At 35.4% G+C, this 23949-nt stretch overlaps 1 protein-coding gene across 3 annotated transcripts in view; it reads right to left on the bottom strand.

Moving 5' to 3' along the window:
• Window positions 1-13520: 13520 nt before the first annotated feature.
• The window catches only part of ATP11B (ATPase phospholipid transporting 11B (putative)), a 128311-nt gene continuing 117882 nt past the window's right edge, over window positions 13521-23949 (bottom strand). The window contains exons 29-30 of one of the 3 annotated variants that reach the window (XM_047099167.1): window positions 21991-22124; window positions 13521-15060 (exon numbers count right to left, since the gene is read on the bottom strand). In XM_047099167.1, coding sequence (XP_046955123.1) covers window positions 14931-15060; window positions 21991-22124 — 264 coding nt within the window. In that variant the 3' untranslated portion in view covers window positions 13521-14930. Of the gene's footprint in view, window positions 15061-16128; window positions 17201-21990; window positions 22125-23949 lie in introns of those variants that run through there. The other 2 variants (XM_047099164.1, XM_047099165.1) reach the window with 2 other exon arrangements.

Below are 23949 nucleotides of genomic sequence, written 5' to 3'. Positions count from 1 at the left end.
TTAAAATTCCCAGTATAATTTCAACACCCCTGCCATGTCAGGTTCTGATGGTTGCTCTGTCTCTTCAAATTGTGTATTTTTTGCCTTATAGTATGGCTTGTGATTTTTTGACAGCTGGACATGATGTACTGGATAAAAGAAACTGTTTTAAATAGGCTATTAGTAATGTGCTAAGATGTGGCGGGAGAAGTGTTCTATAGTCCTATGATTAGGTCTCAGTCTTTTAGTGAGCCTGTACCACAAGACTATGAACTTTACAAGTGTTTTTCAGTACCCCCCTCCATGCTTAGGTGGGACAGGATGGCTAGAGTGAGTTAGAGTTGGGTATGTCCCTTCCTCTGTGACAGGTCCTGGATAACTGGTTTCATTTAAGGGCAGGCCTTCTTAAGAACGGAGCACTGTGGCATATTTCAAAAGTGTTCCATCCATCTCTCCCCCATCACACGCACATCCTGGCTGCTGGAAGCACAATGGAGTTTTCCTCTGATATTTACTGTGAGAAGCTATTCAAGCTCCTGAAGGTTAATCTCACAATGTTTATGGGGCCCCATTATGATAGGGCTCCTTGGAGTTTATCAGATTTGTCCACACTGAGCCTCTAGCAATTTACCAATCACAATTCAGGTTTCCCACCCTGCACTGGTTCCTGCTACTGCATTTTTGCCTTCAATCTGTTCAGCTTTTTACTTGTTGGTAGTTTGGGGTGGTGACTTCCAAGCTCTTCAAATGTGGAACCAGAAACAAACTCTACAGTGCACTTGGAATACTCACCAAGACAGATCAAATGCTGGGTTTTTTATATATTCTTAAGAACTGAAATCATACAGAGGATGTTGACTATAAAAGAATTTTAACAGGTAAAAAGAAGTCCCCCAAATACTTAAAAATCAGTTTAAAACACATTTCAAAGCTTAAAGCTTAATTATTATAAAAGTTAATAGAGCTAGTTATAGAGCTAGTATGAAGGTTGAAAGACAAAAGCAGTAAAAAAGAATATGCGATAAAATATAAAATTGGCACCAAAACCAGAATGGGGTAGGAAGAGAGTAAAAATGTAGAGCTTTAAGAATTCATTCAACCTCGTTATATGTAAGCCTCACAACAACCACAAAAACCTACAGTAGGTAAAAGAGAAAGGAATCTAAGTATACCACACACACAAAATCATCAAATCACAAGTGAGTACAAGAAAGGAACACAGTAACTACAAAACAGCCAGAGAATAATTTACAAAATGACCATGAGTACATAGTTATATCAGTAATTACTTTTAATATAAATGGACTAAATTCCCTAATCAAAAGACACAGTGGCTGAATGGATTAAAAAAACAAGATCTATATAAGTCCTACAAGAAACTCACTTCAGATACAAGAACACACACAAACCGAAGTGAAGAGATAGTAAAAGCTATTCCACGCAAATGGAAACCAAATGAAAGCCAGGACAGCTGTACTTATTAGATAAAATAGATTTTAAGGCAAAGACTAATAAGAAACAAGAACATAATTATGAAGGGGTCAATCCAAGATGAGGACATCACATTTGTAAATATGCACCCAATATAGGTATAGTTAAATATATAAAGCAAATATTAACAGACCTAAAGGGAGCAATTTACAGTAGTACAATAACAGGGGACTTTAGTACCCCATTTTCATCAATGGGGAGATCATCAAGACAGAAAACCAAATGGCCTTAAGTGACCCACTAAACCAAATGGACTTGGTAGAGATATACAGAACATTTCACCCAAAAGCAACAAAATTCTTCTTAAGTGCACATGGAACATTCTCCAGGATAGATCACATATTGGGCCACAAAACAGATCATAATAAATTTAAGACTGAAATCCTATCAAGCATATTTTTCAACCACAATGGTATTAAACTGAAAATCAACTACAAAGAGAAAACTGGAACAATCACGAAAATGTGGAGATTAGACAACATGCTACAGAACAACTAAGGGGTCAAAGAAGAAATCAAGAAATCAAAACTACCTGCAGTAGGATGAAAATGGAAATACAACATACCAAAACTTTGCGATACAGCAAAAGCAGCTGTAAGAGGGAAGTTTATATTGACAATTATGTTAAGAAACAAGAAGGGGCGCCTGGGTGGCGCAGTCGGTTAAGCGTCCGACTTCAGCCAGGTCACGATCTCGCGGTCCGTGAGTTCGAGCCCCGCGTCAGGCTCTGGGCTGATGGCTCGGAGCCTGGAGCCTGTTTCCGATTCTGTGTCTCCCTCTCTCTCTGCCCCTCCCCTGTTCATGCTCTGTCTCTCTCTGTCCCAAAAATAAATAAACGTTGAAAAAAAAAATTTAAAAAAAAAAAGAAACAAGAAGAATCTCAAACAAGCAACCTAACTTTACACATCCACTACAAAAAGAAAAAAAAACGAAGCCCAAAGTTAGTAGATGGAAGGAAATAACAAAGATGAGCATAGAAATAAATGAAACAAAGGCTAAAAAGACAGTAGAAAAGACCAAAGATCAATGAAACTAAGAGCAGTTTCCATGAAAAGGTAAAACTGACAAACCTTTAGCTAGACTCACCAAAAAACAAAGAAAAAAATCCCTCAACATCAGAAATGAAAGATGTTACAATTGGTAACACAAAAATACAAAGGATCGTAAGATACTCAGAACAATTCTATGCGGACAAACTGGAAGAAATGGATAAATTCCTTGAAGTATAAACCTACCAAGACTGAATCAGGAAAACACAGAAAATCTGAACAGACCATTTACTAGTAAAGATATTGAATCAGTAATCAAATACCTCCCAATGAACACAAAATCCAAAACCAGGCAGCTGGCTTCACACCGGTGAATTCTCCCAAACATTTAAAGAAGAATGAGTATCAATCCCTCTCAAATTCTTCCAACAATAGAAGAGGAAGGAATGCCCCTGAACCGTTTTCATGAGGTTGGCATTAGCCTGGTCCCAAAATTAGATAAGGACACCACAAGAAAATAATTACAGGCCAATATCCTTGATGAACATAGATGCAAAAATCCTTAAATTATCATCAAACTAAATTCAAGAATATATTAAAAGGATCACACACCACAATCAAGTAGAATTTATTCCAGAAATGCAAAGATAGTTCAACATTTACAAATTACACAATACACCACACTAACAAAATTAAGGATAAAAATCGTATCAATAGAGAAAAAACATTTGACACAATTCAACATCCTTTTACAATAAAAACTCTCAACAAGGTGGGTATAGAGAGAATGTACTTCAACACAATATAGGCCATTTATGACAAGCCCACAGCTGACATCATATGTAATACTGAAATTCTGGAAGCTTTTCCTTGAAGATTAGGAACAAGACAAAGATGTTCACTCTCACCACTTTTATTCAACACAGTATTAGAAGTCCTCATTATAACAGGCACAAAAAAGAAAAGCCATCCAAGTCAGAAAGAAAGAAGTAAAATAACTATCTGCAGATGACATACTGTATCTATATTTATATATAAAATATATATAGAAGTGCTAGACTCTACCCAAAAACTTACAACTGATAAATTCAGTAAAGTTGCAGGTACAAAATCAATATAAAAAAATTGTTGCATTTCTAATAACAAAGCATCAAAAAAGGAAATTAAGAAAACTATACCATTTACAATTGCATCAAAAAGAATAAAATAGAAGTAAATTTAAGCAAGAAGGTGAAAGACTGAAAACTATGATGTTGATGAAACTGAAGACACAAATACATGGGAAGATATTTCATGCTTATGGATTAGAAGAATTGATATTGTTAAAATGTCCATACTACCCAAAGCAATCTACAGTTTCAATGCAATCACCATTAAAATTCCATAACATTTCTCACAGAACTAGAATAATCCTAAAATTTGTACGGAACCACAAAAGACCCTGATATACCAAAGCAATCTTGTGAAAGAACAAAGCTGGACGTATCAAACTCTCTGACTTCAAGCTACATTACAAAGCTATAGTAATGAAAACAGTATGTATTAAGGCAACAGAGTAGAGCACCCAGAAATAAACCAATGTATATACATATGGTCACTTAATTTACAACAAAGGAGCCAAGAACATACAATGGGGGAAGGATAGTTTCTTAAAAAATGATGCTGGGAAAACTGAACAACTATCTTACACCATACATAAAAACTAACTCAAAAGGGATAAAAGTCCTGAATGTGAAACCCTAAACTGTAAAACTCTTAGAAGAAAAAAAAAGGCAGTTAACCTCCCTGACATCAATCAGTTTTGGATTTGACACCAAAAGCAAAGGCAAAAATAAACAATGGGACTACATCAAACTAAAAAACTTCTGCACAGCAAAAGAAACCATCAAGATGAAAAAGCAACCTACCAAATGGGAGAAAATATTTGCAAATCATATATATGATAAAGGGTTGATATCCAAAATATATAAGGAACTTCTACAACTCAATAGCAAACAATCTGATTTAAAAAGGGGCAGAGGATCTAGACATTTCTCCAAAGAAGATATACACATGGTGAAAAGACACATGAAAAGATGCTTAACATCACTAATCAGGGAAATGAAAACTATAATGAAATGTCACCTCATCCCTGTGAGAATGGCCGTTATCAAAAAGGCAAGAAATAACAAGTGTTGGTAAGAATGTGTAGGAAAGGGAACCCTTGTGCACTGCTGATGAAAATACAAATTGGTTCAGATTCCATGGAAAACAATATAGAGGTTCCTCACAAAATAAAAATAGAACAACTATATGATCCAGCAAGCCTGATGAGGGAGTGTGGGGCAAGCTGAGGGCAAAATACAGGCTGGCACACCTCCCCTCAGGTGCAATATGTGTGATATTCCTCAGACACTCCTGGCTACCCAAGAACAAAGGAAAGGGGTTTAAGTGCTTGCCATGGTAATGTGGGAAACTAAGGCAAATGAAAAATTCCCTTACTGCCTATAGCCCACTGACAAGTTCTTGAAACATGCAGAGTGACCTTCTAGGAGATCAGCTGTCTCCTTGATGACACTTTGCTAGGGGCAAAAGAGAACCTTAGCTTAACATTATCCCAACCTCGATGATCCTATGTCAACTTACTTTATCTCAACTGCCCCAAGATATATGCTGGCAATCATACTCCAAGCTTATGGCTCCCCCCACCCCTGATATACATCTGAAAGGTCTCATGTCTGGGGTTTTATTAAATGGTAATAAGTGGTTATTTCCCTAGCAACAGCTAGCCTCTCAAGATCCTGGAAACCATGCTTCCAAAATTCCTTAGAGACTTTATCCCTGACCCCCTCCCAATCTGAGGGTATATAATGAGTTACCCATCACAAACCCCATGCAGCTCTTCCTGCCCATGGGTCCTTTCCCCATGCTTTAATAAAATTGACTTTTTGCACCAAAGACGTCTTCAAGAATTCTTTCTTGGCTGTTGGCTCCGGACCCCACGAACCCCCCCATCACCCCAAAACTTCATCAGTCCACTTCAGGGTATTTATCAGAAGAAAACAAAAAACACTGACTTTGGGGCAGATGGCAGAGTAGGAGGACCCTAAGCTCATCTCATCCCACGGATTCAACTAGATAACATTCACATTAGTGTAAATAACCCCGAAAGCAACTGGAAGACTGGCAGAACAAACTCTTCAAGCTAAATATAGAGCAGAGGTGGCATGAAAGGGTAGAAAGGGCAGAGATGCAGTTGGGAGCTAAATGGACCTGTGGGACTGTCCACAGGAGGGAGGGGCGCTGTGGGCTCGGGAAGGGGAGTGAAACAGACTCTTACACCAGGAAGCCCACACAGGAAAGATGAATTCCTATAACATTTGGCTCTGAAAACCACAGAGGCTCAATTTCATGAATTCTTACAATCAATAGGACTTAAAACCTGGAACTTTAAAAAATCAGTGGCCTTGGCTCTGAGAGAGCCAAGAGGGAGGGAGGAAACTGAACTCCTGATCTTAAAGGGACAGCACAACAGCCTTAGGGAGATCCAGCATAGAAGCAGCAGTCTGAACAATGCTGGAGGTATGCCGGAGGGAGATCTGTTTACTAGTCAAAGCACCTGCTAAAGGGGCAAGGGATCACTGGGAGACTTCTCCAGGAACAAAGGAGCTGGCAGGCACCATTTCTCTCTCCCACTCATCAGCATAAACAGCCACCTGTGAGAACCAAGTGCTCGGTGGACGTGGCCCCTCCAGACAGGCCTCTGCTGCAGGTCTTCTCCCACAGCTGACCCATGCAGAACTTGCTAACACCTCACATCTGGCCCTGTGCATTTCTGCGGATCTGCTCCCTCTAACACCCTCTTCGCTGGAGCCCATCCAAAGCAGAGTCACAAGCCTGATAGTGTGCAAGCAGCCCTGACGGAAGCCAGCACCATTCCAAAGTGACTCCTGCCCCCCAGGGAGAGGAAAAGAAAACCACAAACAACAATCAGACTGTGGACCCAGCAGTGTACTGCAGGCTCCGCCCACCAAGTTCCCTGCAGTTCTGTGCTACTGCATCTCTGCAAATGCCTAGTCTGACTCAACTCAAGCCCAAGGTAGCCCCAGACTGGCCCAATAACAGCATGGGGACCAAACACTGCCCGTAACAAAGAGAGTCACTACAGATGACTGAAGAAAAACTGGCTGAGCCACAACAAACTGGACAACCTAGAAGAAATGGATAATTTTCTACAAACATACTATTTTCCCAAACTGAACCAGAAAGAAATAGAAAATCTGAACAGATTACAAGCAACGAATTTGAATCGGCAATCAAAAAACTACCAAAAAATAAAAATCCAGGACCAAATGGATTCACAGGGGTATTTTACCAGACGTTTAAAGAAGAGTTCATGTCTATTCTCCTCAAACTATTCCAGAAAATAGAAGATGAAGGAAAGCTTCAAATACATCCTACAAGGCCAGCATTACCATTATACCAAAACCAAAGATACCACCAAAAAGAAAACTACAGGCCAATATCCTTGATGAACATAGATGCAAAAATCAACAAAATATTAGCAACTGAATCCAACAATACATTAAAAAGATCATTCACCTCGATCAGATGGGATTCATTCTGGGGATGCACAGACATTTTGATATTCTTAAATCAATGACCATCATATATACCACATCAACAAAATGAAGGATAACGATCATATAATCATCTCAATAGATGCAGAAAAAGTATTTGACAAGTTCAACATTCATTCATGATTAAAATCCCACCAAAGTGAGACTAGAGTGAATGTCCCTCAACATAATAAAGACTGTAATATAAAAAACCCACAGCTAACATTATACTCAATGGTGAAAAACTGAGAGGTTTCCCTCTAAGGTCAGGAGCAAGGCAGAGATGTTTACTCTTACCACTTTTACGCAAAATGATATTATGGACAATACTACACACAGAAAATCCGAAAGACTCTACCAAATAACCATGAAGTAATAACCAAATTCAGTAGTGGCAGGATACAAAATTAATACTCAGAAATTAATAGCATTTCCATATACTAATAATGAAGTATCAGAAAAAGGAATTTAAAAAAAAGCCCACCATTTACAATTCCACCAATAAGACTGCTGTTAGTATAAAATGCTGTTGGTATCAAAATTTTAAGATTTTGATACCAACAGCATTTTTCACAGGACAAAAACAGCCCTCAAACAGCCAAAGCACTCTTGAGAAAGAACAAAGCTGGGTCTCTCATAATACCAGACTTCAAGATATACTACAAATCTGCAGTAATCAAAACAGTATGGTACTGGCACAAAAATAGACACATAAATCAATGGAACAGAATGCAGAGCCCAGGAATAAACCGATGATTACATGGTCAATTAATGTTTGACAACGGAGGAAAGAATATACAATGGGAAAAGACAATTTCTTCAATAAATGATGCTGGGAATACTGAACAGCTACATACAGAAGAATGAAACTGGATCACTTTCTAACATTTTACACAAAATAAACTCGAAATAAAGAACTACATGTGAGACCTGAAACCATAAAAATCCTAGAAGTGAGCACAGGCAGTAATTTCTCTGACATCGGCTATAACATTTTTCTAGATACGTCTCCTGAGGCAAGAGTAACAAAGGCAAAAATAAATTATTGGGACTACATCAAAACAAAAAAGCTCCTGTATGGCAAAGAAAATAATCAATAAAACTAAAAGACAACCTACTGAATGGGAAAAGATATTTGCAAATGATATATCTGAAAAGGGGTTAATATCCAAAATATATCAAGAACTTATACAATACCAAAAAATAAAAAATAAAAACAAAAACCACCAAAGAAAACAAAAAACTCCCAAACAATCCAATTAAAAAGTGGTCAGATGGCCAGAATAAACATTTTTCCAAAGAAGACCATTACAAATGGCCAAAGACACATGAAAAGATGCTCAACATCACTAGTCGTCAGGGAAATTCAAATCAAAACCACAATGCCTACACTACACCACTTTACCCCAGTTAGAATGGCTAAAATAAAAATGATAAGAAATAACAAGTGTTAGCAAGGATGTGGAGAAAAAGGAAAACCTGTGCACTGTTGGTGGGAATTTAAATTGGTGAATCCACTATGGAAAACAATATGGAGGTTCCTCAAAAAATTAAAAATAGAAATAACATATCCAACAATTTTACTATTTACCCAAAGCAAACAAAATCAACTAATTTGAAAAAGAATAGCATCCCCTGTATTTACTGAACCATTATTCACTAAAACAAAGATACTGAAACAACCTAAGTGTCCATCAATAGACAAATGGATAAGAAAAATGTGATTGATACACACACACACACACACACACACACACACACGGAATATATGCAGCCATAAAAAGAGTTTGTCCCAATTGAGACCACGTGGATGGCTCTGGAGGATATTATGTTAAAAGTAGTAAGTCAAATACCATATGATTCCATTCATAAGTGGAATCTACAAAAAGAAAGAGGAAAAAACAAAAGCACAAGCAGACCTATAAATACAGACAACTGATGGATGCCAGGAGGGAGGTGGGTGAGACGGCAAGTGGGTGAAGGGGAGTGGCAGAAACAGGCTTCCAGGTATGGAATGAATAAATTTTGTGAATGAAAGGGACAGCATAAGGAATACAATGTAATGGAACAGATGGTAGCTATACTTGTGAATATAGCACAACATATAAACTTGTCAAATCACTAAGGTGTACACCTGAAACTAATGTGTCTACTAAAAAAAAAGAAAAACCAAAACAGAAAAAACTCTCACACCTTAATTTTACTCCAGTGAAACTTGTGTCAGACTTCCAACCTACAGAATTTGGAATAAATTTGTGGGTTTTTATTAAAAAATGTTTATTTATTTTTGAGGGAGAAAGAGAAGCACAAGCAGTGGAGGGGCAGATAGATGGGGATACAGAATCCGAAGCAGGCTCCAGACTCTGAGCTGTCAGCATAGAGCCTGATGCGGGACTCGAACTCACGTACCGTGAGATCATGCCCTGAGCCCAACCTACTGGACCACCTAGGTGTGCCTAAATTTGTGTTATTTTAAGCTACGAAGTTTGTGGTAATCTGTTGCAGCAATACTAAAAGGTAATGCCTATTAAGAACATTCCCACAAATAAAAAAATTCTAGACCAGGATGACTTGAATGGGGACTTCAAAATAGTACAAGAAATGATATAAACCTTACATAAACTCTTTCAAAAAAGAGGCCAAGAGGGAATACTTCGTAAATTGTTTTATGAGGCCAGTATAACCCTAACACCAAAACCTGATAAAGACATCATAAAAAAATGAAATTACATATCCTATATCCTTTATAAGCACAGATACAAAAGTCCCTAACACAAGATTACCATACCAAACAGCAATATATAAAGAATAACATTTCATAACTAGATTTATTTCAGGGATGTAAAATTGGCTTAACGTTTATTTGAAAATAAACTGAGGTAACTTACCATATTACCAAACTAAAACATTTTAAAAAATGATCATGATAAATGGAGAAAAAGCATTTTAAAAATTCAACACCTATTCACAGTTCCCACCATGCCTATTCAATTAACATTGTGTAGGAAGTTCTAGACAGTGCAGTAAGGCAATAACAAGAGACATAAAGCATGAAGATTGGGAAAAAAAATACTGAAACTGTTTCTATTCTCAAACGATATGACTGTGTATGTGAAAACTGAAAGATTCTACACAAAATTAAAAAAATAAACTAGAATGTTGAGCAAGGTTGTAGGTTACAAGGTCGAAAGTACAAAAATTGCATTTTTGGATTTTAATAATGAATAATTTGAAAATGAAAAAACAATTCCACTTACCATAACATCAAATAACATACAAATTTTAATGTAACAAAGATTTGCCAGATGTTTACATCAAAGACTACAGAACGTTCCTGAGAGAAATTAAAGACCTAAAATAAATGGAGATAGATCATGTTTATGGATTAGAAGACCCAATATTATTAAGATGTCACTTGTCTTCAAAATGATCTATAGATTCAGCACAATCCAAATCAAAATCATATCATTTTTAAAATAAACATTTTAAACATTTTAAAAATGTTTATTTCTTCAGAGAGAGAGAGGCAGGGAGGGAGGGTGTGTGTTTGTGTATGTGTGTGTGTGTGTGTGTGTGTGTGTGGCGGGGGAGGGAGAGCAGAGAGAAAGGGAGAGAATCCCACGTAGGCTCCACTCTGTCGCACGGAGCCTGATGCAGGGCTTGATCTCATGACCCTGAGATCATGCATGACTTGAGCTGAAATCAAGAGTCAGATGCCTAACCAACTGAGGCACCCAGGCACCTCAAAATTATATCATGATTTTTTGTTTCTAGAAACTGATCATCAGCTGATTCAAAATTTATATGGAGATTAAAAGACCTATGATAGCCATAATAATCTTGATAACAAAGTTGGAGAACTTACATTACCTAATTTCAAAGTACAGTATAAAACTATAGTAATCAAGATAGTGTGTTACTAGTGTTAAGGATAAATGAATAGAACAGAGAGTCCAGAAGTAGATCCACATTTATGGAGTCCGTTAATTTTAAAAAGGGGCACCAAATGAATTTAATAGAGACAGAATATTTTCAACAAATGGAGCTAAACCAAACAGCCTTATGGGAGTTAGGAGGAAGATGCTTAATCCTTGCCTCACACCATACACATAAATGAATTTGAGACAGATCGCAAACCCAAACATAAAAGTGAAAGCTATAATGCTTTCAGAAGAAAACACAGGAAAATATCTTCATGACTTTGGGTTTGATTGGCTATTTTAGATAAGACACAAAAAACACAAAACCATAAAAAGAAAAAAAAATTGGACTTCATCAAAATCAAGCACTTTTGCAACCCAAAATCACCACTTAGAAAATATCCATGAAAAAACATAGGGGTTAGGGGTAGTGGCCCCCTATACAGTTGAAAATCCACTTATAACTTTTGATTCCCTAAAACTTAACTACTAACAGCCTAACTGTTGGATAGGATAGTCTTACTGATAACATAAAGTTGATTAACACATATTTTATATGTTATATAATATTATATGTTGTATTCTTACAATGTTAAGAAAATCATAAGAGAAAATACATTTATAGTACTGTGAAACATCCATATATAAGCTGACTCATGTATTTCAAACCCATGTTTTTCAAGGTTCGACTTTATACAAGCAAGCTACAGACTGGGGGGAAATGTTAGTAATACATTCACCTGGCAAAGGACTTACATTCTTCTATAAAGGATTCCAACCATTCTGTAATGAGACAGTCTAATGAAAAAATGGCTACTTGAACAGACATTTCATGAAAAAAAAACCCAAAACAAAAAACTGCCAATAAGCATATGAGGAGTTAAACATCATTAGTCATCATGCAAATTAAAATGAGATATAATAGAACTGGAACTCTCATAATTGCATACAAGTGCTCATGAAATGGCATATACAATAATTTTGGGAAACTTTTTAGCAGTTTCATATAAAATTAAACATAAACCTACCTTGTGATCCGGCAATTACAGCTATTGCATAAGAGAAATGAAAACATGTTCACAAAGAATGCTCATAGTAGCTTTATTTATAATCACACCAAACTGTAAGTAACTCAAAGGTCCATAAACAAGAGAAAGGATAAATTGTGAGATGTTTGTGAAATGGAACGCTACTGAGTAGCTAACAGAAACAAACTGTGGATATATGCAACAACATTGATGAATCTCAGTCTTTTGAGGAACAAAGCCAGATGCAAAAGTGAACATGTAAAATTTCATTTATATAAAACTTAAGAACAAGTAAAATTCATCTATGGCAATAGAAAATAGAAAAATGGTTACAAGGGCAGAAAGGGAGGAATAAATTCATTGGAAAGTGGCATGAGGGAACTTTCTAAGATGGTGGAAATGTTCTTTACCTGGGTTGGGGTAAGGATTACACATGTATAGATTTGTCAAAGGTGACAGCATGTTAACTCTAAAATCTATGCACTTCACTGTCCACAAATTTTACTTGAAGACAAATCATTTTCCCTTAAAATTTAGAGTAAAAAATCGGACTCATCAGAGGGCCATCCACCACTTCTGAAAAGAGCTGTTCAACAGAGACGTGTTTACTTATCTCCATTTAGAATAGCTTTGTCCTTTGAGTCAGCTCTTCAGAAGAAAACTTGAATTGTTTCTGGATTCACTAATTTTTTTGGTTAAATGCTGCCCATTTATTTTTTTATCCAAAATTTCTAGTTCAGTAAGAACATTACTCATCATATTGTACCACAGAAGTTACAGTCTGAAGTTACCCTAAAGATAGTCCAAACCCTCAACTACTTTTTAAATAAAAACAGATGCATGCCTAGATAACTTGACTTGTCCTGGGTCATATTCTCATTTCATTTCAGAAATAAAAATACACAGATCATACATTGTCACCCTCTGCATATGCTAACACTTGGGCAAATACAACAGCATACCTTTTTAATAAATGTAGATTAAACCTTCACATGTGCTTTAACTGGCAACTGAGAAAGCATAAGGAATAATTAATGTCATTAGGTTAGATTATATATATATATATATATATACACACATACATATATGATATATATACATATATATAATATACATACATACATATACAATATACATACACATATATAATATATATACATATATATGTATATATATACACATTACATCAGTTATATATTTTTAAAAAACACATATTTCATTTCCAAATTCATACTGGCTGGCTTTTCATGAGTGGTGCAATTTCTAGTTCGAAGTGTGTTGGTCTTTACAGCTGGTACATTTCTATCACACCACTTTTCAGGAGCTGTAGTGATGATCTATAAAATCTGGGTAAACCAAAAACTTCTGGATTTTTGAAAACTGAAGTCAGTGAAAGGCATAAAAGCATTACTGTACTATAATGGAGGGTAAATGTAATAAAATTTCATCGAAAAAAATTTGGTTGTAATAAGCAGAGAGAGGCTTAAAATGCACAAATAATGGAAAAACTTTTAATTATGTAGGAAAATTTTATTCAATAAATATAATTTCATGAACTTTAAAAAATTACTGAGAGCTTATACAATAAGTAACTACATTTCCTAGCAATGCAGAGAAATTTTAAAGGATTTTATTAGACAGCCACAGTGTCTCAGGTCCTCAATTTTAAACTAAAGTGTGGCTACAGTATTTCCAGCTACTAATTCCCCATAAAAATCTAACAATCGCCATTACTACAAACGTATCATTAGTTGTGATCTACTTTTTTGTAGGAAAATCATTCAAGTGTTCTCACATAAACAGCACTTTAATAATGTTCTATTTTTATGAAAATAGATGACTCATTTCAAGGTAGAAATAAAAATGTCTCTGAAGGGGGACCAAAATTAATGAAACATGTTTTACACAACTCTTTGTTGTGTTTGTTTTATTAATACCTGCTTATATCATCCCCCAAAATGATCTTTACAGGAAAATACAAACATGGATGATTTTCCCATTTCCCCTGCTCCTGGTAACTTTTCAGAGTAGCATATTTAAATTTTTTTTGGTATTAACTGTACATGTTTTTAGGGCCTTGACTCCTGCCTAACAAATAGGAATCTTAAGTTTTTCTGAGAAGCCCAATTTCACAATCTTACAGCAGAAACAATCTGGTTAGAGCAAAGCAGTTTCCTAACATGGTGATTTGCCTAAGTTTAATCTCCTATTCAGGACAGTACCAGTTTCGATTACGTCTGGGAAGCCTTTGGGTATCATGGAGACTGAGACCCAAGGAGGAGGGTAGTTAAGAGAAATTCAGACTGTAAATTCTCCCCTTCTTTCTTCTCAACTCCACGGCAAGCTTGGTAGCTGTAGTTCTCCTGGCCCATACTCTATTCCTACCACGAACCTACCGCTTGCTAAAGCTGAAGCAGGGTGCTGAGTCACCTTTTAGAGCAGCTGGTGGGCAATTCTGAAAACTGTCTTGGTGCCTGCCACTATCTTCAGGGATATGGCCTTCAGACTAGGTAGGCAAAGGTAAGAAAGTGAGGCAAACAGATCTGAGATCATCAAGTAGCAAAAACACGCACAGAATCTTATTCTGGTTTTGGCAGGTTTAAGAGGAAGTTAATTGCCAACATCGTACTTTCCAAACAATTTTAAAGAAATATGCAAAGGGGAATTTTTTGTGATTACCAGCTATGTACTGTTTTAAAATATGAGTAATAGCACTAGAAAACTATTTAAAGCTTGTAGGCAACACTGTTACTTTCTTAAATAAATGAAGAAAACTTTTCTTACAATTGCAAGATAATTTTCTTTTAAACAGAGGTTTTGAACAGAGTAGGATGAACGTATCAGTGGATACCATTTATGTTTCTTTGATGTACAGTTCTTAAATAACTTCAAATGGGGAATGCAGACAGTTACTTCACTCACACCTTAAGCACCACATAGGCTAGCTGACCTCCAGCACTGCTGCAGTTGGTCAGACTGCTTGATGGCTTTGTAGTCCTCGAGTGTCGGCAGTTTAGTGTCGGCAGTTTGGCTGACGGCAAACAGACACTGTAAACTGTAAGGTAGATGCGATGCAGGACTATTAAATGTCATTTTGTTATATAAATATTTTATAAGGCATTCTAAGAAAAAGCAAATTCTGTGTTATCTTCCACTAAACTACCCTCACTGAGTATTTCTCAATATTTCCTCTTCTGGAACATGAATTAGAAAGTGTATATACTGTACATTGTATTATCCCTTTAATGTATTTTTGGAATAACGGTGTATTGCTAAACTCGGTTTTGGAATATCTGACTTAAAGAATGGCTATTTATGAAAATTAATATTTAAGCTGAAATTCATAACCTAGTTATCTTGCACTACTGAAACAAACATTATATTAGCAAGAAAATAAAAACTCAAAAAAAAATAGTTCACCAGCAAACATGGTAAAGTCTTAATTCTTGACTCTACCATTCTTTCCCTACCAGCCCAATTCCAGAAATCTGATATTCATGAAATGGGAAAGTGGTGGAAGGTTGCAGAATAAATCTACAAAAAGGAATTATTATATTCTCAAAAGAAAATTTTGGAAAACCTTATTTAGCCATTTCCATACAATTTTAAATGTGTATGTACACATCATGTGCTCACAGCTGGGTAAGTTCTTTAACCAATAATCATTTCCAAATTTTAAAATGACATTACTTTTTATCAAAACAAATGACAACACTGATCATATGATAAACTTGGATGGAAATTAAGTACTGAAGTACAGTGAGTTAATTCAGCAGTATGTACCTGATTAACGATTCTTAGTATTTTATCGCTGCCATTACATCCTAAGATTTAGCATTTTAAACTTTGTTTTACTTACATTCTGTAGCCATGCCTGAAAATTTACCTTGTAATGGGGCACTGGACAGATTTCACTTTACATGGTAGTCTACAGTAACTTAGATAACGTATACTATCCTACAAATAACAGGATTCTTATCTGAAATCCTTTATTCTATAATCTAGCTTACTGAAAGTCAACAGCAATTCTAAATTAGCCATAGAAAGAGGCTCTTATCTTTTTGTTAATTTAATTACCCTAATATTTTTATTTATATAATTAAAAATAGTTGCAATATTTAAATACTGTCCAAACTTGTTTTTTATTGATATAGTTGAACTTTACAACAGTGTCAGAAAATACTATAAACAGAGCCTTCTTCAGAGAGGGGAAAAAAAGCAAATTTAAATATATTAACCAGATTAAAGCATGCAAAAGATCCAATGATAAACACATTAAATAATATGCTAATGGTATGTAATTTACCCACTACAGGTTCTTCATATTCTGTCACAAAAATATAGTAAACATCAATTTGAAATTTGGTGAATGGACTTGATTCCTGATTTATATATATAATATACCCTTTGCATGTATGTGGTTAATTTTACTGGTTGTGTTACAGTATTTAGAGAAGTTTGGTACTGGTATATAGTTACTACCCATAATGCAGTAAATAATGGTGGGAAATGCATTCTCCTAATTTGCTCTGTGAACTTAGAAAGCACTAATGAATTAACAACATGGGTCACTGAGCGACCAAAATTCCTTTCTATGCACATTAACTTCTCGCATGAAAAGCTTCAAATATAACTCTAATAAAAAAATAGAGTTTTCAAGGCAAACTTTTCAGCATAATTTACAGAAGCAGATCTGAATAGAAGACTCAATAACCAAGCTAATACTAAAAAATACAACTGACTAGGAATTACCTCCCTTTTCTACCTTGATATTAAAATATAGTGGCCTTAGCAAGAGGCTGAAATGCCATTAGGAGTCCCATAAGCATGAGGAACAACCCAAAAAGATGGAAAATATCTGTTTCACGAATTGTGACATGTTCAGATTTAAGTTACGGGAGCTGAAAGGGGTTTGTGTTAATGCTTTTTGTTTGCCATTATAACTCTGAATGAGTATGAAATATTTGAAATTTCAGAAAGTAATTCTGCAGAACTAGTGTGGCCATTATCACGGTGATCACACTGAATTTTAGGAAAGGAGTTGAAATGGTTCCCACAAAGTACTACTGCCCCTTTAACAAGTAGAGGAGTCCATTGTGGAGAGAGTCAAGATGCTCCTGTCGTTGGTATAGAAAGGATCCGATGCACTCCATGATCTAAAGTAACAATAAGAGAAAAGTTTGGCTCACCAGGACCTATGTTTTAAGTGAGAAAAAAAATTTACTCTAAAATGCAATTTGAATATTAAAATAATCACTTATTGATTTGTTTTTAAATGTTAAAGAGAAATTATTCATACTAGCACTGAATCAGTCTATTTATATTGTACAAAAACTTGGAAAAAATAATGCTCTAATCATTATATAAAATATTAGCTAAAATTCAGACATTCATTAGCCTTAAAACAATTCCTACAGGTAGTAAAGCATGAGATGCTCTTAAAATCTTCACAATTCAATAAGAAATAAGTATGTTACTAAGAGTTATGCACATTCAGTTTTACTAAAAAGCAACTAGGTTATATTTTGACATTACAGAAGCAAACAAACATCCCACTTACCAAAAGCTTTGGAATGAAATAGTAATATGTTCATATTACATAATTTCTTTTCAGCTATAAATTCTATTCTAAAGATTTTAGTGTAATTAGCTTGAACGCAGTAAATGGTTTATTCAATAGATATCAAAGACAGCTGTAACTCAGTAGGGTTTTCACTTAACTGAGAATAAACCTGTAGTGGTCTGGAAAAGTTAACTACTGTCTGAATGATAAAACCTAAAAGCAATTAATTACTTTATTTGCAGCTCTATTAATTTAAGCTAAAATAACTCTAGACCCAAACTAGCTTTCTAGGCTTAAAATAGCCTAACCTATATTTCAAGTTCAGTATCAGGATTACCAAGCCAAAGGTGGCTCTTCTTAGAAGACTAAAAGCACTAAACAATAAATCAATACATTTTATGTAACTTTTTTCAGGGTTCCCACTTTCCTTAAAAAAAAATGTTAGAGGAAGAGACCAACATTTAAAGTGGCTCTTAAACTCACTCTTATCAAATATCCACTGTTTCCTAGAGATTCTGTTATTTAAATCAATTAAGCAAGTACAGTCATAATGAAGTTTGGAACCTAGAAATTTTACAAAGTTGCCAAAGAGGAACACAAATAAGCAACAAAACCATACTGGTAATTTACAGGTTCTCTAATTTTATTAGTTTCCAGAAAACCTTAAACACCTTAGTTTAAGGAAGGGCTTGTTCACCACCCTGTGTCTAGTACCTAAACTGCACCTGGCACATAGTAGACACTCAGTATTTGTAAAATAAATGAATGAAATGAGATTATTAACATTTCTTAGAGTAAGTATTTATCCAAGAAAAGGCACACTTAGACACACAAGACAAAACATAACTGCCAACACCCTAATTATCGGGAGTCAAGATTCCATTCCCAAATTGCCAGTACTTTATATCAGGCTTTCCTCTTTCCCAACCATTGCTTACATAGAAGAATTTTATTAGGTAAGGCTTCCTTTGTTTGATCTTTTCAAAGCACACATGTGCATTCAGATGTTAAATATCCTATTTGACAGAACATTAAATACTGGAGCTACATATTAACTCCTTTCTATTCAGAAAATAGTTTAAAAAATTATTTTTAAAAATGTTTTTATTTATTTTTGAGACAGAGAGAGACAGAGCATGAGCAGGGGAGGGGCAGAGAGAGAGGGAGACAGAATCCAAAGCAGGCTCCAGGCTGTCAGCACAGAGCCCAACACGGGGCTCAAACTCACGGACTGTGAGATCATGACCTGAGCCAAAGTTGGACGCTCAACTGACTGAGCCACCCAGGCGCCCCGAAAATAGTTTTGATTAGGATAAAGTAACTTGGTAAAATGCATACAGAAAATCATTTATTGCTGAAGTACAGCCCTTTAGTGTACAAGATGGTATATCCTTTGTAGAGCACCATGATGCTACATTTGAAACCAAGCTTGCAATATGGCATATTCCTTTGAAAACATTAACTAATAAGATGTAAGAATTTCTGTGCCTGGATGGTAGAAGTTTAATCAGCTGAATAACATGTCATATGAAAGCACTAGTTGTATATCTTAAGTGATGCTCATTACCTTTTATGTTTAATAGGTTAATGGAACAAATATCCAAGAGATTCTACAATTTGTAACAGAAGTATCAGCCTTGCTTTACCTTTTAAGTTAGACATGAAATAGAAATGTAGAATAGAGGCTATTCCAAAATCAAAACAGAAATGTCGAACATATTTCACTAACACAATTATGTAAAACAAAAACAAAACTCTACATATCAAAATGACTTTCAAAGTTTAAATCTAATGTTAATGGATCTAAGGCAATTTTCATATAGTCCTTTGAAAAGCACCAAGTGGTTTTCTCATACTGTATCGATTTTTATCCACTAGAAAATACAGATTTCAAAAGACTTTTTAGATTATTTGTTTGAAGAAAAAAGGGGGATAATGACAGTACTAACCAATAACATAACCTGAGATGTTAGACAAAAGTATTTTGGAAGTATTTGGAAAAGTATTTATAGTCTGTCAAATAAGATATTACTGTTAAACATTTTATTAGGAAAGTAAAAAAAACAGTCTTACAAAAGAAAATATTATGATACAATTTTAAGTGAGAAAAAGTACAGACGATAACAGTCACCTTCATGTGCCGAAATAAGTCCCATAATTCCAAGGGCAGGTTCAAAGGGATAATGCAGTATAAAAATGGCTACGTAAAGAAAAATGGGGGCATATTACCTGAATTACTGGTATACAAAAAAGTCAGTACATAGAGCAAAAAAATATTTTTGGCTTATTTAAAATTAATTATAGTTTTAAAATATTTATTTATTTATTTCTGACAGATAGCACAAGTGGAGGAGGGGCAGAGAGAGAGAGAGGGAAACACAGAATCTGAAGCAGGCTCCAGGCTCTGAGCCATCAGCACAGAGTCTGATGCAGGGCTCCCAACAAACTGTGAGATCATGACCTGAGCCAAAGTCAGACACTTAACTGACTGAGCCATCCAGGCACCCCTGATTGTAGTTTTTCAATAGTGAAGATGTATACTGTCATTAAAGAGAACTTCCTGCTGAAATAGAAATTTAAAAAATTATGTGGAAGTTCTATAGTTGTCTCTTAGTCTAACTCCCACCTTAGTTCTGTATAGTAAAGCTGTCTTAATAAGTAAAATAATATTGTAAAGTGGGTCTTTCGGGAACTTCTTCTGGAAAACTTGGTGGCTTGGGTACATAACAGAGCTTCTTTCTTGTAATGCACTTTACAATACAATTGTGGAAGTCATAATACAGAAGTGCCAGTAAATTTAACTCTTCGTAGTAATTCTTTTATGTGGAATAAAATGACTACAAAATGATACCACAGCATTGTGGAAATATTTTTGATCACATGTTATAATCAATAAATGGAGACTGAAACCACAGACATATTAACATAAGAATGCTATTTATAAATGCAACTGTACCATAAAGACATGGCCATTAACTAAAAGCAAAATGGGAACTAATAAGTTAGTTACCTGAATTTATGTACCTGATGTTACCTGAATTTTATGATATATGAATGGTATTTATTCATTTTTAAAACACAAAGCTAAGCAAATATGAAAAATTATTTTATTAGATTATAGGGCCTCCTCCATCCTTTATTCCCTGCTCCTGCGGTACTTTCCAACCTTTTCCATGCCATGGCACATGTAGAAAGTGATTATTCGTGTGGTACACGCTGGACAATGGAAATCGCCATCTGTCTACCCCTGCCCATCTATAACTCCTCATGCATACAAGTGCATTACTACTCTCATTTTAGGACTATGATATAATTCACATTAAGAATACCTAAGTGTGAAAAAAGTTACTTCTACTTTTTAATATCATCTAAATAGTGTGTCTCTCGGGAAAATTTATGAAGAAAATTTATGAATCCATTTCATTTTTAAATAAATTTAAGTGGCATTTACCAAAAAAATGGCATTTTTTGTTATGATCCACAAAAGCGAGCACTGATAAATCTAATTGAAGAAACAGATTTGGGAGGGGACAGAAATGCTAAGATTCTTCTACACCATAATTTAAAGTGTCTAACTTATCAACTTAAAAAAATTTTCTTTAACATTTATTTATTTATTTGGAGATAGAGAAAGCATGTGAGAGAGCGAGCATGAGTGGGAGAGGGGCAGAGCGAGTGAGAGAGAATGAGAGAATTCTAAGCAGGCTCTGTGCTGAAGGCTCAATTGCATAAACTGTGAGATCATGAGCGGAGCCAAAACTAAGAGTCAGATGCTTAACCAACTGAGCCACCCGGCATCCCTAACTTATCTAAACTTTTAGTTAGACCATGAATACCAAGCAAAAAAAAAAAAAAAGCAAAAACAAATCACAACTCATTTAAAAAACCTCATCACAGAAATAGAATGGTATAGGAGAGCAGTAATACAGCCTTTGTGTTTATAAACACCTCAAAGTCTCAAATGACTGACCAGAAAATATACATGAAGAGTAAGAGAAGCAAAATCCTTTGATTTCACTATTATATGCAGACTATTTTGTAAATACAAAAAACAAACAAAAAACAAATACAGGAAATAAAACAGTAATATAAGGTATAATCAAAAAAAGAAAGTTATAAAAACCAAATAAGAGTACCATACCTATTCAGCACATTTTAAAAAGATTGTAAAGCAAAATGTTTCGTTCATTAGATGAAGTCTCTTCAAAGGTGCTTTCTCTTCCTTTGTTAGCGAAAGAGCCCCCTACCCCAAGGCCACAAAGTGAAATCTACCATCAAAGAATGCTAATAAATAGCACACTTCCCCGCTTCAGTTGGTAAAACCAGCGGCTGATTTATTAGGTATCTAGAGATGCAGGTTCATCCTGTTCCAGTTTATAGGATACTCATCTGCAGCAAAGGCTACTTAAAGAAATTTCACACCTGCTGACATGGGTCGGACTACATCTTCCTACTACTCGTTCCAGCATTCTTCCAACAGATGCGCACGCTGTTTCTCCTTCTGAGAAACAGCACATGGAGTCCAAGCACTTGATACTTGAATTTGCTTTAATAAGCTGGAGGAGTTGAAGCAGAAAAAAATTAAGTTATTTACAGATTTGGATTTCCAAAAAGCATTAAAAAATTACAACAAGCACTTTAAAACCAAATGTAATGTATATACATATATGTTTTCTATAACATGGAAATGGATGAAGGGCTCTAAGAGTAATATTCAAAAATGCTTAAAAGGCACTGTGATCTAAATTAGAAGTCAAACAAAATAATTATATAAAAATAAGTGGCTGGCTATTATTTAAATATGCAAAGATTTTGGATTTTATATCTTATTTTGGTCAAAATGATTTACATCACTCATTCAAATTGAATGAATTCGAATTCTTCTTTGAGTTTTTGTTTATGTGAAATGCTCCTGTAATTTCAATTACAAATGTCTAGCAATTGAGAAAAGTGGAGTGTGAACCATTTTGAAGACTGGGAAATAACAACCAGGCAGGACCTAACCCCAATCTTCAACAACAACAATAGTAGAAAATACGTAGTGTTTACTATGTGCCAAATTCTAAGCACTCTATATATATGCACTCCATAATTATCCTTGAAAAAAGCATCATTTACCTTAAATTTGCTAAGCAACTAATAAGAGCCAATCATGCCCCTAATCAGCTTATCTTGCTTTAAAAAAATTAATGGTAGATGTACTAAAATCTCTTAAACAAGTGACTTACTACTATTAGGACTTTTATTAATTTCTGAAGGTATGCAAGATTTATACTGATTCAGGCATAAATAACCCAGCAAAATAACTTAAAGCCATTACTACTACTAATTTTAATCCTGTTAAAATGAGGGGAAAAAATGGTATGACCACATAGCCCAATGAATCCCAACCCTGGTTTTGACACAGACAAGGACACTCCTAAATTTCTCAGGGGTTATTATTTTAAACAAACTTATTTTCATTCACTTTCCTTTACATATATAACATACTGTACAACAAATCTTTGGAAAGTATAGAGGAGGGAGAACAATGAAAATACATTTATTAGAGTGTTGCAATTCACAAAGGTTGGGAATCACCAAGTGTTGAGGGTAGGCATGGCAACAGGGGACAGACAGGGGACAGACGCTCACGATGGACAGAAGACAAATATGATGGAACATAAATAACCTGGCACTCTGACCATAAGCAGTGGGTGAGGTCTGCAAACTCGCTGCTCAGAGTAATTCTGCCAGATAGCAGGCATTGTGAGACAACACAGTTCCTGTTTGGCAATTACCTGATTGCACCAATGTCCTAGGATCTGCTAAGCACTGAGAAGTAGCCAAGTTTTACTTGTTCTTTCATCACAATACCCTTGGTTTAGGACTGTTTATGTTATTGTTTCTTAACCTGTGTTTTGAGAGATGTTTTACAGATGTTTCATGAAAAAAAAGTTCCATGGCCTATTAATTAAGTTTGGGAAACAGTTCAGTGATGGTCTAAATAGACTTATTGAGCAAAGCGTTGTCAATAAGTCAGGATGTGTGGTCAATCTCCAGGGGGAGAGCCAGACATAGTGCGAATTCTCAAACTTGTTTTTTTTTAAGTAAAACCTTTCCCCCACACCCGCCGCCCCTGGGAATCAGTCAACACTAGGAAGAATATTAATATTCAGAGGAACAGTTTAGGAAATGTTTAAGTAATAAGATTTCATTAGTCTCTCAGTTTCCTCCTTGGGCTCTGTTTTCCTCCATCTCAAAATCACCCTCTACAGGAAACAGGATTCTAAAGCCCCCACATGCTCAAAAAATTACAATACAACAAGGAGGCCTTAAGGCCCTTTGTAACCTGACCTCAGGCTACCTTTCCTGCTCAACTTGCCAATGCTCCTGTACAGT

Source organism: Lynx rufus, unplaced genomic scaffold, assembly GCF_022079265.1.
Source record: "Lynx rufus isolate CCGP_SWC_20201006 ecotype Redwood Valley unplaced genomic scaffold, mLynRuf1.p SCAF_5, whole genome shotgun sequence".
In the NCBI taxonomy this organism is placed as follows: Eukaryota; Metazoa; Chordata; class Mammalia; order Carnivora; family Felidae; genus Lynx; species Lynx rufus.
This window is presented reverse-complemented; position numbering and strand designations above follow the sequence as displayed.